General features: G+C 37.6%; 1 protein-coding gene across 7 annotated transcripts in view; it reads right to left on the bottom strand.

Annotated features, from left to right (window-relative positions):
- Nucleotides 1-15,724, bottom strand: part of ITFG1 (integrin alpha FG-GAP repeat containing 1) — a 108,012-nt gene that overhangs the window by 42,522 nt on the left and 49,766 nt on the right. For all 7 annotated transcript variants that reach the window (XR_003252540.1, XR_003252541.1, XR_003252545.1 and 4 more), the window contains exon 9: nucleotides 8,216-8,310. Coding sequence is in view for 2 of the 7 variants with exons in the window: in XM_026060076.1 (XP_025915861.1) it covers nucleotides 8,216-8,310 (95 nt within the window). In the remaining 5 variants the exon portion in view is untranslated. The remainder of the gene's footprint in view (nucleotides 1-8,215; nucleotides 8,311-15,724) is intronic.

The following is a 15,724-nucleotide window of genomic DNA, read 5'->3' as shown; positions in this document are numbered from 1 at the left end:
TCAGGCCTTGAGCTCCTGAGTCCCTTTGCTTTTCTTGGAATTGCAAGCAACAGGAGGCATTAAAGGCCTGGAGGAGAAGTTGTGATGCACCCTCATTAAACCTGTGGACAACACCAGAGTGGGGGGTGCAATCAGTATGCTTGGGGACAGGACCGCCATTCAGACAGGACCTAGAAAGGCAAAAATAGGCAAACAGAAACCTCATAAAATTCAGCAATGACAAATGCAAAGTCTCGCGCTTGGGAGTAAACCTCTGCAATGGTACAGCCTGGAGACTGACCAGCTGGGGAGCAGCTCTACTAAGAAGGATCTGGGGGGTCCTGCCGGCCAGTAGGCTAAACCTGAGTCAGTGTGCGCCCTGGCAGCAATGAAAGCTAGCAGCGCACTGCACTGTATCTGCTGGCAATGCTCCTGCTCATTGAGGCAAGTGATTATTCCTCTTTATTCTGCTCGTTAGTCTGCATCTGGATACCTTGTCCAGTTTTGGGTCCCACAATACAAGAAAGATGTCAATAAGCCCAAGTGAGTCCAGCGGAGGGTCCCTGAGATGGTCAGGCTGTTGCTTATGAACTACAAGGAGAGGCTGAGGGATACAGAAGAGGAGAGAACAGAAGGCTTGGGTGGGACCTAATAGCAGCCTTCTACTACCCTAAGGAAGTAACCGAGAAGACAGAGCCAGGGTCTCTACTCAGACAGGTATAATGCACGGCAGAAGAACAAGGGACCATGGTCACAGATTGGAACAAGGAATGTTCCAACTGTATAAAGGGAAAAAAAATCGCTATGAGGGTAATTAAGCACTGGGAGAGGGGCCCAGAGAGATTGCAGAATACCTATCCTTGAAGGTTTTCAAAATCCTTAACAACAAAACCCCAAACAACATGGTCTGAATTCAGTGTTGACTTTGCTTAAAGCGGGAAATTGGACCTCCTGAGATCCTTTTCAACTTGAATGATTCTATGATTTATGGATATTTAGAAGTTCAAGAGCTTCAGCCTCTACCCTCCAAATCCCCACCCAGCAGCACAAGATACTGAACTGCTAGATAAGAAGTGAATATTCCAGTATTAATTTGAAAGTATAAARGAAGTGCAGAGTGTAATTTCTCCAGGACAAGAAATAAAATGTATCTGCACTTACTTTCCACAGAGTGCTGCAGAGGTGCTAAATAGGAATTTATCTTAATTAAAATCAAACTAATTTCACAAGTTGGTATGAAGCTGAAGTATCAGGGTTAACATTTCAATGCTACAGACAAATTCAGTGGCATTTTTAAAGCCAGAGGTAATTTTATCTATCAACTAGCAGACAATGCCTTCAAAAGGACTGACGGGTGCCGTCCTAAAGGATTGCTATCACCAACCTCAACAGCACTTAACACCGTCTTAAATGTCTCTCATCCAAGCCTTAATTTAGCTATTTCAGGAATGAGAATAAGATCCTTGCACAAAGCAGGTAACACAGCTCCTGATTATAAATTACACTGCATTTCACTCGCAGCCCAGTAAAACCTCTTCCCTAGAATACAGGGTTACTCTTTACATCTCTCCAGAAGTTCAAAAGGACTATGAAGCTGACTATCAAAGAGAGAGTTTTTTGTTGTGGGAGTGCTTGACAGCATCATTTCTTGATGTGGAGAGACCCTCACTTAACACAATCCAGTAATCAACAACATTCCTGCCAGGGGGCAATTGTGTGTGACACTTYGACTGGTCCCTTGAGATTGCATACAACCACGTACCTGTTACAGCAGCCTGCAGAATTATTGAAAATGCACACTAAGGTCAACCCTGTCTGGATATCACAGACAGCTTAGAAGTCTGGAGCAGCTCTGCCAGGCACTGCATGGCCTGCATGCCTGCTTGTATAAATTACAACACTTGAGCCGCTAAGATGATCTACAACACTAATGATGATTATCTAATGCCTGAAAATCCAAAGCTGAAATTAAACATACTTCATCATTTTATTTTTCAACATCTTAATGCCTACTGTTAGCTGCCAAAGGCTTGAAAAAAATCTAAGGAAAAAAATGGGAAGTAAGAAATAGGTTCTTGATCTGACAGAAATTTTTCAAAGGGATAGATTTCCTAGCAATTATTTGTCAGTCAGAAGACAAACACTCTTATTGCAAAATACTGTAATTCTGAAAAACACTGGATTCAGAACCATGAAGTTTTTACTTTACATAGTATCCTTCACACAAAGAGTCATTGCAATAATATCCAATTATATCCATCATATATTTTCTAAATGTTCCCATATATGGTAACATAGTTTTAAAGAAACTAAATTTAAAATGAATTTTTAGGAGTAAATCCAAATTTTCATGCCGTTTTTACTCTACRCAAAGAATGATTCATAAAACCAATCTTGCAACTGAGAGGTCTGCAGTGAAATGCAGACATACAAACAATAGGGAGCAAAATGGAACCATTGCCTGTTGCTCCTAAGCATCATCCCGGTGCACTCTACAAAGCAAAATTTATGTCGTACTGAACCAGTTGTGGGACTTCATATAAAGACAGTTACAGAACATTTCAAAACAGCACTCTTCTCTTATCTGTGACCAGAACACACTCTGGTATCATCTATAATTTACTCCGACAGTTTAAGTTCACAAAGTAATCCATGTTTTCAGGGAAACTTACTCTGTTTATTTCTATTATAAATAGTGGTATTATGCAATGTAGAGCATGCAAGATTAATTGTTCATGTGCCTCAGGACATATATTTCAGTACAGAAGGCAAAAAATGAAAATATCTTTGTCAATATTACAAATCTGCTATTTCTTTTGTATTTGATAACCCAGACAATTACTTTAAGCTTCATGTTTGCTGCTACTATTTTAATAGGAAAAGGACAAAAATGTTTTTTGTTTTCTTTTACTGTAAGATACAAATAGGTGGATATAATGAGGACACACAAAACTATTTGGGGTCTTCTGATCATATGATTTCTGTTACCTAGTTCAGATGAAAAAGACTGTAAAATGGAACGAGTATACCTAAAAGAAGTTTGAATGAACACACACAATTCAGAGAAATCTCCCAAAATTACTTCTTCACTTCCTCTGTTAATTTCCATTACATAGCATCAGTAATATCATTAAATATTTATTCCTACAAATATTTTTACTTATTTTTTACTTTAAAGATTTTGTAGGCTAAAATAACAAGAATATTTTTCTTGGAGAGTTTGCAGTTTCATTCTCAACACTTCAAGCATCTTCCCCAGCAGGCAGCAGAGCGGGTGCCCTTGCACCTTGTGACAGCGCAGCATCTTTTTAATTTTGCCAAAGATTTCAGGTACTCGAAAAAATTTTAAAACCAGTTGCACTAGCCCCACTTACCTCAACCGAGGCTCATTTCTCTCAGGGTCCACACCCTTACCCCCTCAGGAAAGGCGGCTCCCCTGCTCTACGGCCTGTTAGCAGGTCTTTGAATCAAAACTCAGGGACTAACACACCTCCGGAGCTTTGAACTATGGCCCGAAACCCAGGAAGCGCGACGACCGCGCCAGGCAGCTGCCCGCTCTCCGGCGCCTAACGGAGGCGGGGAGCAGGCTGGGAGCCAGACGGCATTTGGAAGCGGGTGGCCTGCTCTTGCCCAACACCCTTTCTGGCAATGCCGGGGTGTCCAGTCCTTCCTAACACAAGCACTAGCACATCCTAAAGACAGACGACCGTCAAGAGTGGCCTGAAAACTGGCCACAGCCACAGGAGGCCTTAGCCCTGCGCGACCTCTCTCTACTGCACACGCACGTCACAGCTGAGCTGCACGTGAAGAATAAATGCAGTCGTTTCAGGATGTGTTAAGTTGTCAGGGCATACGAAGGTCACCTGAATTCCATATATAGTTGAGTAGCTACCATCTCATAAAAATAAGCCTAGTAGATTACATTACACCATATGATGGATGCTCAAAGCCCAAAAGAAGAGGGCTCCCAATATTGCTTTAACAACAAAGAAAAGAGTAACCAAAGGAAGAAAAATCATATTTTTTTGATGCTGGAATATGGCTAACAGTCACATATCTGTTCTGAGAAAGACTAACAACCCAGAGATGATGAGAGGATCTTGCAGAATATGGGACTTATGAAAATTACAGCAACAGCAATTTCCCCCCCGCTCCCTTTTTAAGATGTTATAGAGGCATTAGGAAAACCTGCTTGCAGTGACCAACTACAGCAGCTCATCAGTGCTGCCAGATACATCGCTAGCCTAGCGAACGATGCCCCAGAGACCCGCGGTTTGCTGTAGGACGCGCTGCCCGGTTCTGCGCGTCTAGACTTCCTAGACCTGCAAGAGGAATACAGCGGAACTGCAGCCTTCCTGCTGTCAAGGCAGGCTGTAAGGACTGTCAAGCACACGCAGAAACTCTCAGATGAAGAGACCAAAGTGATGCTGTTTACCTCAGGAAGCAAATGGAAGAAAAACCATACTTAATATTAGAAAGAATTAAAAGAAGATTAGCCATCTCTAAGAATATCACAATATCCAGAGTTGCTACAGTAAACGTTACCAGGGACTTTAAAACAAGACTTGGGGAGAACTCAAGATCAGAATCTAGATGAAATCTAAACCAGCTGGCAGATTAGTTCATAGCTATTGCAGGACACCTCAAATTTCCTTAAATTCACCTAACACTAGCCACAACCAGAAACAGCATATGGGATTCTATTTCAGGTCTGATGGCAGTTCTTCTGTTGCTATGGAAACATTCACTTTTTTTTAAAGTTTTAGTAGGACTGTATCTCCTTAAATCACTCACATGTTCTTCTTTGGCCTTTACTTTGGCCTCATCATCCAAAGAAAGAAAACAGCTGAGACTAATTTCTAATACCTATAAAAATTAAATCATTAAATAAATCAAAACCTATGCTGAAAGAAGTTAATCCTTGAAATAATTCTCTTAGATCTGCTTGGCTTTCAAGTAACCAGCCAACTGTGCCAAAGATATCATAAAAAGTAAATATACTGCAGACTGACAGACATCAAACAAAACGAGATCCCATCAGAACAACAAATCCAAAGCTTGCCAACATATATCCATAACTGACATCCCCCCGAAGCCTCTCCTCCGAGCAATTGTTCAGAACTACAAATTCTATACATGCACATGCCCAGTCGTTAGGCATTTCATGCCCATGCACCATACACCATCATGCAACTGCGTTAACTGTTGTTCATTTGGTTTCACCCGCCAAAAAAAATACCTCTACACCAAAAACTGAACAGAGATAATGGATATATAACATCAACAACTTTTTCTGTATTGGACTTCCAATCTCTCAATTTCCTGCACATTTTGTCTAAATATCTAGCTGTTCCACAAGGGATACCATCGCCTGGCTGAAACACACTGCGCCCACAATTGCTCATTATTTCTTCCTTCAAATTGTTAAACTGATTAAATGAACACAGAAACTGGTTGCAGCCTGTTTTCACATGAAGTTTATCATCTCTCATGAAGATTAACTTGTTTAATCAAAACTCAGAAGTTAGGTAATTTGATTTCACAGACGATCAAATTAAATGAAATAAAAACACAGCACTTTCAAATGAATATGGGCAGTGAGGACTCTGAATCTCCTGAAGGAAGGTTCTTTCTCTCTGAAGGAAATGTACAACATGCAGAAGAAACTGCAGAGACACGAATGAAGAAATTGCTATTTTCCACTATCTCAGAATGGAAAAGATAAATGCTTTACAAGAAACAACTCCATCTCTTTTAGACCAGTCTAAGAGTAGAAGAGAAGAACGTGCTAGATATAATCCTTGAAAAAGGTAAGGCCAGAATAAGTGAATGCAATTTGATATTGTCATTTTTAATTTGCTTTGAAAATGACTTTTAAAAAGTCATTCTAAAAATATGCAGGGAAAATTGTTTTAAAGTTTCTAGGTGACTCAATACTTTTAAATATGTTCTTCTAGCAGAATGAGAATCTTTTAGATTGTGCACTTTTAAAAATAAGATGCTAACATTGGCCAGCTGATTTTTAATTCATTAAATGTCATTATCTTGGAAATTATTATAAAATTAAAATTACACAGTGAAGTTGCTAAGTAGATGAACTAAATATAGTAATGAGAATATCAAAAGTGGTATGTTAAAAATCTAATGAGCTAGTAATTCAATAGTTAACCTCTATCAACACATGACATAATGAAGGAACAGAAAAACTGTCTACATACAATGGCACTTCAAAACAGGTTAAAATAAAAGACTTGTCTTTGGCAACACAGTGATATCTGCCAATTGACCCACACCATCCTCTACTGTTACCACATTGCTTCTTCTAGAAGCATGTCATGAACAACAGACAGTGTAGCTTGTCTTTAGCCCAATGCCAATCACCCACTACTCTTAAATAACAGCTTTGTATCTTACAGTGGTCCATGAGGTTCGTGCGTGGTTGATTTTCATAATGAATTTACTTTCACTGAGAACTGATTTGAGTAGAAAAACGCAGATGTCTTTCACTTCATATATTATCAACAGTAAGGAATTAAATTTAGAGCTTTAATAAATGGACAATTGTCTTAAGACGTAAGAGCATTCATGCTAAGTTCTTCCCCATTTACTCAAAAGAGAGATGTAAGCAGCAAATTACAGTGAGATAATGAACAAGAGACACTCAACAAAAGTCATTGTTCCCCCCTTTGACCAGAAAGTAACGTAAATATCATAAATTAAGCATTTATTTACTTTACATAAAGTCCATGACATATAAACCAAACCCTATCATAACACTGTGTATCCAGCAATACTATAATACATTCCTTGTGAACAAGGAATAGAGGCAATCAATGTGAAAATCAACATGCCCAGGAAAATACGTATTTATAAAAATAGAGGCTGAAAGAGACATATCACCAGATCTAGTGTTACTTACTCTTTCTTCCACTGATGGCATATTCCACCCTACTCATATTGCCCTAACTTCCTGGTAACTGTGTGCTTTGCTTTCCACTACAGAGTGATTTTTCTTGCTACTAGAGAAGTATGCTATACCCTGTGCTCTAGAAATCTGACTCTCTAAAACAAAAGATCTTCACCATAAATGTGGTCTGCAGACCCTTATAACAAGCACCTTACCAAAGTATGTACTGTTCCTTGGACATATAATAATTTTACCCATAAATTCTGAAATATAGATCAGATAGAATTCTATTTATGCTGAAATCTCTACTTTTAATTTGTCACTAAAGGAATAACCAATAATGCACAAGAAGATTAGAAAAATGTATGGTATACATTACAGATTTTTGTAAGTATACTACAGTGGGTGCAACTGTCTGTTATACGCAATGGCTTTTTAGATCACCTTTAGCTTTAGGTTTGAATTGCTGAATATGAATTTATTAAAACATTTATTAAAACATCAAACAGCTCTTAGGTTAACTTGTTTTAAAGTGCAACTTCATAATAATGCAGGGCACTATAAATACTTAAATAGATCAGCATATGCTTAAAATACATGAGTATCTACTAGTCTATTTCATAAATTACCACTGTGTCTCTCAAAACAAGTAGAAGTTTCTTCAACAAAAGATGGTAAAGTAGTTTAATTGAAGTCCAATTCTGAAGATACATACTATAAGTTAGTCTTTGTATACCTGGTTGGAAATACAGCCCTATAGTTAAAAACATTTTTTAAACATGAAATGCTTAAAAATGGTATTTGAGCCCAGAAACTTGGTACTTGGAAAACGTATTTAACTAATAACTATCAAAGGTATAGCAAAAACGGGGGGTGAGATGTGTGGGCTAGTCAACCTTGAATTTTTTTTTATTTTTTATTTTTTACTATAAGACAGCTCCCTAATTTAAACTAAGTCAAAAGAAGCTTATTTGTATTCACTAAATCTGTTTCCAGCTCTTCATCACAAACTTATTTTTGATCTAGTGCTAGGACAGCTATGCTGCTTAAAATGCAACATTTTGCATTGCAAGAAAAAGACTTATTGGAAGTGTCCATAGTTTTCTCAAGTATAATTATTGACTGTACAGAATCCTATATATTTAACCTTTTCCACCAAAAACAATTTAGATAGATCTAAAGAAAAACTCTCTTACAGTCTATCATTACAGGTGAGAAAGTTTATTTTTCACCGCCATCCTGAAAAATCATTTTCCTTTCTCATATTGTTTCTGATCCTATGTAAACACGGTATTTTCCTTTACCTTTACAATTCCAAACTCAAAATACCTGATCCATTCCTAGCTTAGATAAGTAGATGGCACTTTTCTGACATTTAGGATCTTCACAGACCGGTAATAAATGTTCACTTTGTCCATCCCCATCTGTCAAAGAGAAAAACAACTGTCAGCTTGATATCTGCAAAATCAGAAATCCTGTTTGCTAAAGACAAATTGTTTTTAAAATGAGAAAAATTAGACCAAGAAAACTAGACCTTTTRAAACTCTTTCACCTTTGTAATCTCTCCTCTAACTTGGGTCATTTGTTTGAAGATCATCTTTGTTAAAGTATTTTCATTTTGACCCATAATATAGACAAAGTTTTAAATTTTATATTTGATAATAAAGTAATATATTTACAAGAACAAGTACTTAGTAATTTGTTCATTCACCATGCTTTCCTGGAAAGCGAATTACTTTTTACATAAATCTACTTCCACAAATCTACCACACAAACTAATTTAATTTTTTTAACTAGTTTTAAACTCCTGTGCTGTCAGCAGGGCATTAAGGACAGTCATGAGTTCACATGTAATACGTTAATCTATATTAAAGGTAACACTGGAAAGTTCAAGAATGAAACAGCTATTCAATCCCAGGCCTATAGAATTAGGCAAATCCGAGTAATTTACAGGTTTTCAAAAATGTTCTTCTAGCACCTTTAATCCATGTATTTCCAAAACCTTTAGTACTGGCATTCATTTTACATGTTTAAACAAGCAACCTCTCCTTGCATCCACAATTCCGTCACACAAGGAACACAGAAGGGAACAGCCATCCATCCATCCATCCATCCACCCACCGCTCATGGTCKGTTCTGGGAGAAATGCCCAGATTCACATTTTGACCCTGCAGCACCGCCGAGCATATCCGAAAGTCAGCTGCTGCTGGAGTCAGCTCCAGCTTCTGCTGGAGATAAGCTACCCCCAGTTCCCTTGCATGGGCTGCGGAGGAAGACCAGGCAAGCACCTGCATGCGGACAGCCAAAGAGAAGCTAGAGCTGCTGCAGCGCTGCAGCCACTAACGCAAGGCCTGGTTACCATGGCAGATACCTCAGACTGCACTTGCTGGAGAGATGCTATGCCCTAGCCCAGGAGAATTTCAGGGAATCTGCTTTTCCAGGTTATGAAACCAAGGCTCAGACTGTAAGACAAAATTCACCCTTTCAAATTGCCCCTCAGTTTACACAGTTCTGAGCAGCTTCATATTAATATTCTGAGCGGATTTTGTAAACTTGCTTGACAGTCTCCTCAGTTGAAATGCAAAAACTACATCTTCCACCACAGTCACTGAATCCCTTATTCATTCCCCAAAATACTACTGACCACAGCCTCAACGTTTTACCATACTTCACCTATACGATAAGAAATGTTTTCTCGGTCTGCCAAACTGTATTTCTACGAAGCTGAACTTCTTTCTAGGCACAGGGCACACATGTCTGTGTCTAATGAAGCTGCCTAGGTCCCAGTTAGCTTCCGCAACTGACGGGAGATCAGTTGTGAGGCTTTCTCACCCCCAGCACACAAGTAACAGTCAGTACTGAGGGAGGGAAGTGTCGGTAAGGAAGCCGGGAAACAGAAAGCAGGGTTAGAAGGAGGGAGGGAGCAACAAATACATCAGACATCCCCAAATGTCTCCAGACTGTCACCTTTACTGACTCCCTACATGCCATCTGCCGCACGAAGCATCTCACCTCACAGGTGAGCCCTTCCCAAATTATCCGAGCAGCTCTGTTATCAAGTATAACCAAGTTCGGATGCTGAGTAGCCTGGGCGGCAGGAACCAGTAAGGAGAAGGGCCGGGAAGTTTCCACCGGCCACAGAAATGAACTAAGCAGCGGGGCAAACCGGCGGCTCAGAATTTAGCACCAACTTTTGAAGCTGTTTGTTTCCTTTCTGCATCATTTGGGCAGAACAATTAAAACAGGTTACTCAGTTTCATTTTTTGCTTACAAGCACTAGAATAAAAGTATTTAGACTGCAGGCTGTTTCTAAACTTAAAATGCGGGAACTGTTTAATTTGCAAATTATAAACTATGGAAATATTGAAGGCATTGCTAGAACAGAATTAGAGTTGCAGAAATGTAGGCGTTCTGTGAAATATAAAATTTAAATTAAGGCATAATCTTCTAATCACATTTCTTCAGAAATTTCAGCCTAAAGTCATTTTAGAAGGTTTTCAATAAATGATGAGGACAAAGAACCTTCAAATATTAACTCTTCTCTTGCTCTTGGTTAGTTATAAAGGGATAACAACAAGGTTGTTCTCATTTTAAATTAAGCTGTAGAGCAGAGGAGAATATAAAATGTTTGATTCTACTTAAATTGCCAACATTCATCTTGGTAAGGAGATAACTCAATTTGTTAGTCTTGGTAATTAATGCTCAGTAACGCTGCATGTATTGACAAGACCAACCTAAGTAGCTTTGAAGAATAATGAAGCCATAGGGCAGGAAAAAGGATGGAACCTTCACATAATTAGACAAGGAGCCACCACGTAAGAACGATTTTACTGTTCTGGTTAAATGGCATACACTGTAAAAGTAAGATTTGATTAAAACATTTATTTCAGTACAATCAAAGAATGAGCAGAAGGTAATATACATTAACATAAATATTTTTGCCCCTGCAACTAAAAATGATATGATACATACTTCATATTAGAAGTGCACAGTTTCCCTGCTTCCTTTGACAAGAATCTACAGGTCAGTTTTAGGTAATTTTTGTCATAGGCTCATGTTTTTAGGTGCATTTTCTCTTCAATTCTGTGTAACATATATTTAAGAATCCAATTGTTAAAAAATAAATTAGTAAGATATAACTGTAACTGTTATGTTATAGCATACTTGTAAGAAAAAAAGTTTATTTGTAAAAATAATATCCCTAAAAGGCCCCCAAGAATCCTGAAGACATAAGGAGTCTGAGGGGCTTTCCTCAAGCTCACCTAGATCTCAACTGGTTCCTGCATTCACCCTCCAAAATTTTTTTTAATAGAGTTGTAGATATCCACTTACGAATATTGGAAATTTTTTACATACTGTTCAGCAGAATTTAAAAAGACTACAGAGAAACAAGGTACAGCCCTACTACTGCAATAAGTTAATATAATCTTATTTGTCTTAAGCATAGAAGGCTGACAAAATTTTAAGCTGTTTATACATTACTGTAAATTCCAATTCCTTAAAACAGTTAATACTTCAATTAATATTTTAATAAAATCTATGTTATATGGCTCTACAACAACATGGCTTTACAGTACAACATTTGTATTTTAAAGTGATAAAGGCTATGGGGGCTCCACTAATGGTGACCACATGGTAGCTGATTGAGGATGCTGAGCTGCCCCAAATCACTTGCCTCTGCTCTCTTCCTAAGCGCAAGGCCGACCAGCTGAGGCAGCTCTAGAATGGGCCACTGCGGAACCAGGTCCGTATCAGGGTGGGCATGCGGGAAAAAGTGGAAACACAGGAGCAGGGAAGGGCATGGATAGGGCTGGACCACTGAAATGTTGATTTAGAAGCATTTAACACGTGGAACTGCCGTCCCAATTGAGAGACAGGGAAAACTACCAACTTCAAAGGTGAGTATCAGAAAGCAGAATCTAACTAAAAGCACTTCCTTTAAAACTTCTTTTAGCGGCTCCTAACTAACTGTATAGTTTTCAATGCATTTTATGTTCACTTAAAAAAAAATTGAAGTTAATGCTGCTTTTGATGCTGTACCTGTTCTATACATAAATTACTCTCTGACATTATTACTTACTTGTCATGTTGGATGATTAAAGTACAGCTGTGTGTATTTTATCTATTATGTGCTTAACACATAAAAAGATTATTTTTGAGAATTATGCATTTATTTGCATATCACTCAGAGCTTATATACTGTAAATGAGAATTTGGGCAATTACTGTTGAATCCCACAGTGATGAAGAACAACACAGTAAAAGAAAGCTGGAGCAACTGGAAGCATCTAACGTTCCAACATCTAATATTTACGATATACGTGATAATAAGCACTTCATAAATCTACCCCACTGAAGAACTTCATAATTGCTACATTTGTCATCTAAAAGAAAAGACTGGGTACATTTCTTGTACTGTAGAATAGGCAAAGAAAATGCTAAATGTAAAAGGCAGGAAGTGAAGCACCAACAACGAAAATGCAGTTGCAAATAGGATATCGGTGAAACGAGAATGTGTTTTGAGGTGTAGTACAGTAGTTCAGGACCAACACACAAGTAGTTAAATACTGTATCACAGAAGAGCAGCAATCAAAAGAAGGAAAACCCCAAATTCTTCATCTTTATCATACTATTATCTCTTATTTCTTTTCTGGTTTCTATGCTTTATATCTAATACATGTCTTAAGATGTACAGATCCTTCTTTTACTGTCGAGGTTTTTACTTGATCAGAAGAAAATTTCTGAAGCAAATTAAAGATCATCAAAAATGACAACATATTTTACTAATCAACTATAGCAGTTATCATTTTGACAAAAATAAAAAGGAATAAGGATAAAACTCACTAAGAATATGTGGAATATTTAAATGCCAATCTTACATGTACAAACCTCATAAAAAACCCCAAACAAATAACTCCTCAAAAAATAGCCCTAAGCACAAGGCTAGAGCAGAATCCATTTCATTATTCAGTTTTGATATCATCATTTACACTATCCTGATTTGTAATAACTAGAAACCCAATGTTTCCTGCATTTCTGAAGCCTTTTCAAAGGTACTATGTGAAGCCAACAGACTGACACAGCAGCTTTTCCACATTCGGGGGGAAAAAAAAATTATTGTTAATCTCCTATCTTGAAGTGCCAGTTGCAATACAAACTTTTGGTGCAACCCTTTGTACAGATCTTGAAGACCGCACAACAAAACCCAGCAGTGCTCACGAAAAGGCTCATTCTCACTAACAACTAACTTACTGTGGACCTACAATGCTAACTCTGACTTTCTAGTTTTCCTCTCATCTTCATGCTTGGTTTAGTTTTCAATTTAAATAAATATCCTTTAACTTTTAACTCTAACTTTAAATTTAAATTCCTGCACAAAGAAAGAGGAAGCCAGAAATGAAAAAGAAGTATCACTAGTACATTTACTCCAGCTCAATTTGGCTTCCATAGGTGACAAAACATGGACGTGAAGCTCTGCTGGGCTTACTAATGAATACTACGTCGGTGACAACCATGGGATGAACTCATCAGACCAGCCGAAATAAGCTGTACTAGTTTCAAATTATTTAAAATATATACTTTGCATAACATTGCTTTAATAATGCACTTCAACCTAGGTCTAGCTAAACTTGACATCCATGCGAAAAACTGTTGTACATAAATAGAAATTTCCCTATTTACACAAGAGACTTACTAAGATTTAAACACAAGTACATATTTTCTGGATGATTTTGCAAAACCGTATTAACTGTTTGTTAAAAGTGCAGGTAGTTTGTACGCATTTTTGAATGGTTCTGTGGCTCATACAATTTTACTCTCCGTCTGAATGTCCTCAGGTGAAATGTCTTCATTTTGTCAAACAAACAGCACTGAAATACCATACAAGCATAAATTTGTTATACAGTTTCATCCTAACACAACTAGTGACTAAGGGAATCAGATTTTGGAACCAGTCATGACATCTATTTCTGAAGACCATCTGTTATCCTGACTCAGCTCCTAGGGTCTACTAGTCTATCTTTCTATTATAGTACAGATTTTAAACAATCTCTGTTCAAATTGGTGGAGATCTCAGTTAGCCTTACTTCTAATTTCAATAACATTTTGTAGTACTAGATGTGGTTAAACACACTCCGGACTCAAAATTTTCTTTTTTAATACCTCTCAATTTAGAGCAAGCTCAATGTACAAATAAAAGCTCAACTGTTATGTATCATGTTCCCAACACATGATTCTGGCTTGAATGTGACACTAAAAAATTATATTATTAATTAAAGTTCAAGTTTTATAGGCAGTAGAAAAGGAGGGGAAAAAGAACAGTTTTACATACTCATCAGTTGCAAATTTGTGCTTATGTCAAAATGTGTAGAGATAAAATTAGCAATCTTAGGTAATCTAGAAATCATATGAGAATGATTACCACTGCCTATTCACTGTATTTCAAAGAAAACTCATAGACACAAAGCCTTTCCAACATTTAACCCATGCCTGTATACTGCTACAAATCCAATCCCAAACCAAACCAGAGTAAGCCAGAAGATCCCTGGGAGCAAAACTCACATGGAGGGTCTGTATGAGAAAAGATTACTTGCAGCTGAAGTTTTAAATTTCATTATGAATATTCACACTTGCAAAAAAAGAAGTTCAGACCTTTTCAATCTATTCTAAAAGTAATTTTGAGAGGAGAAAAAAAAGTAAAAAGCTTTTAAATTAGATTAACAACAACATACTTTTATTAAAATGTGTTATACACTCAAAATGCAGTATTAGTGTGCAGTAACGTAAGTCTATACTTTAAAACAAAAGCACAAATAGTAGTTGGTTACTCCAAGAGATTTATTGATCCCTAAGTCCTAGCAGCTCACTAAATTGCACATCTACATGGAGGTGTGTTGCTGTCTCCTAATTCACAGCGGTGACACTGGGGTTTGTGTAGTTTCAGTTCTGACAGCTAACAAATTACTGCAGCAGGTCCGTTAGCTTTTCCCCTTTCTCTTTGAACCAACCGTATGATCCTCCCAGACTGGCACAGACCCTTTGTGATGGGGGGGGGGGGGAAGGAACTCTGTCAATTCTATCACYTACATCTCTCCATAATTTAAGAAAATTTATATATACAGGTTGAATAGACAAATAAGCAGCAGGTCCTAAAATGGAGAAGAGACAAGATACAATCCTCCACTACCAACTGATTTTTTCTTCTTAAGAAAAAAAGAGCGCTAATGAACTATGAAGTTATTTCTCACTTTAAGGGGGAGGGAGAGAACATTCAAGAACTTACATAAGATACTATCTCATTTTTAAGTAGAGCTTGGCTGTTAACATATCTGACAACTTTGCAGTATCTTTCTCATCTCTCATCTTTAAAATGGGTATTCCTACATAACAAATATTACTTAACCTTTGAACTGCAGAAATACTTGCTACCATGCTACACTGGTATAAATTCGGAGGAGACACTTCGCTCTCAAGAACTTTATAAAGGAACAGTTGAAGAAAGAATTCAGCCCCAAATGACAGAGAGCCTTACAGAACCATGTACAGTACTATATTAATTGCACATACCTGTGCAATGGACTTTTCAACCTGGGCTTTGAAAGGAAGTAGAAACCTGTGGAAATCATCTGATCACTCAACTCAAACTGCTTTGTAATACAGTAAGACAGACTTGCAGTTAGGAAGGGCAAAACAGTTTCTGGTATGCATACGTTGAAATTTTTCTACTTCAAACAGCTATTTAACTAAAGCTATTACTGCAATGTAATCTTACTTCCGCTCCTTTAAAGACAAAATTGAATAACCCCCCCTTTTTTTTTGGGGGGGGGGAATAATAGACTGA

This window comes from Apteryx rowi, unplaced genomic scaffold (assembly GCF_003343035.1).
Source record: "Apteryx rowi isolate R43461 unplaced genomic scaffold, aptRow1 scaffold_1, whole genome shotgun sequence".
Lineage (NCBI taxonomy): Eukaryota > Metazoa > Chordata > Aves > Apterygiformes > Apterygidae > Apteryx > Apteryx rowi.
The sequence above is the reverse complement of the archived record's forward strand: the minus strand, read 5'-3'. Positions and strand labels throughout refer to the sequence as shown.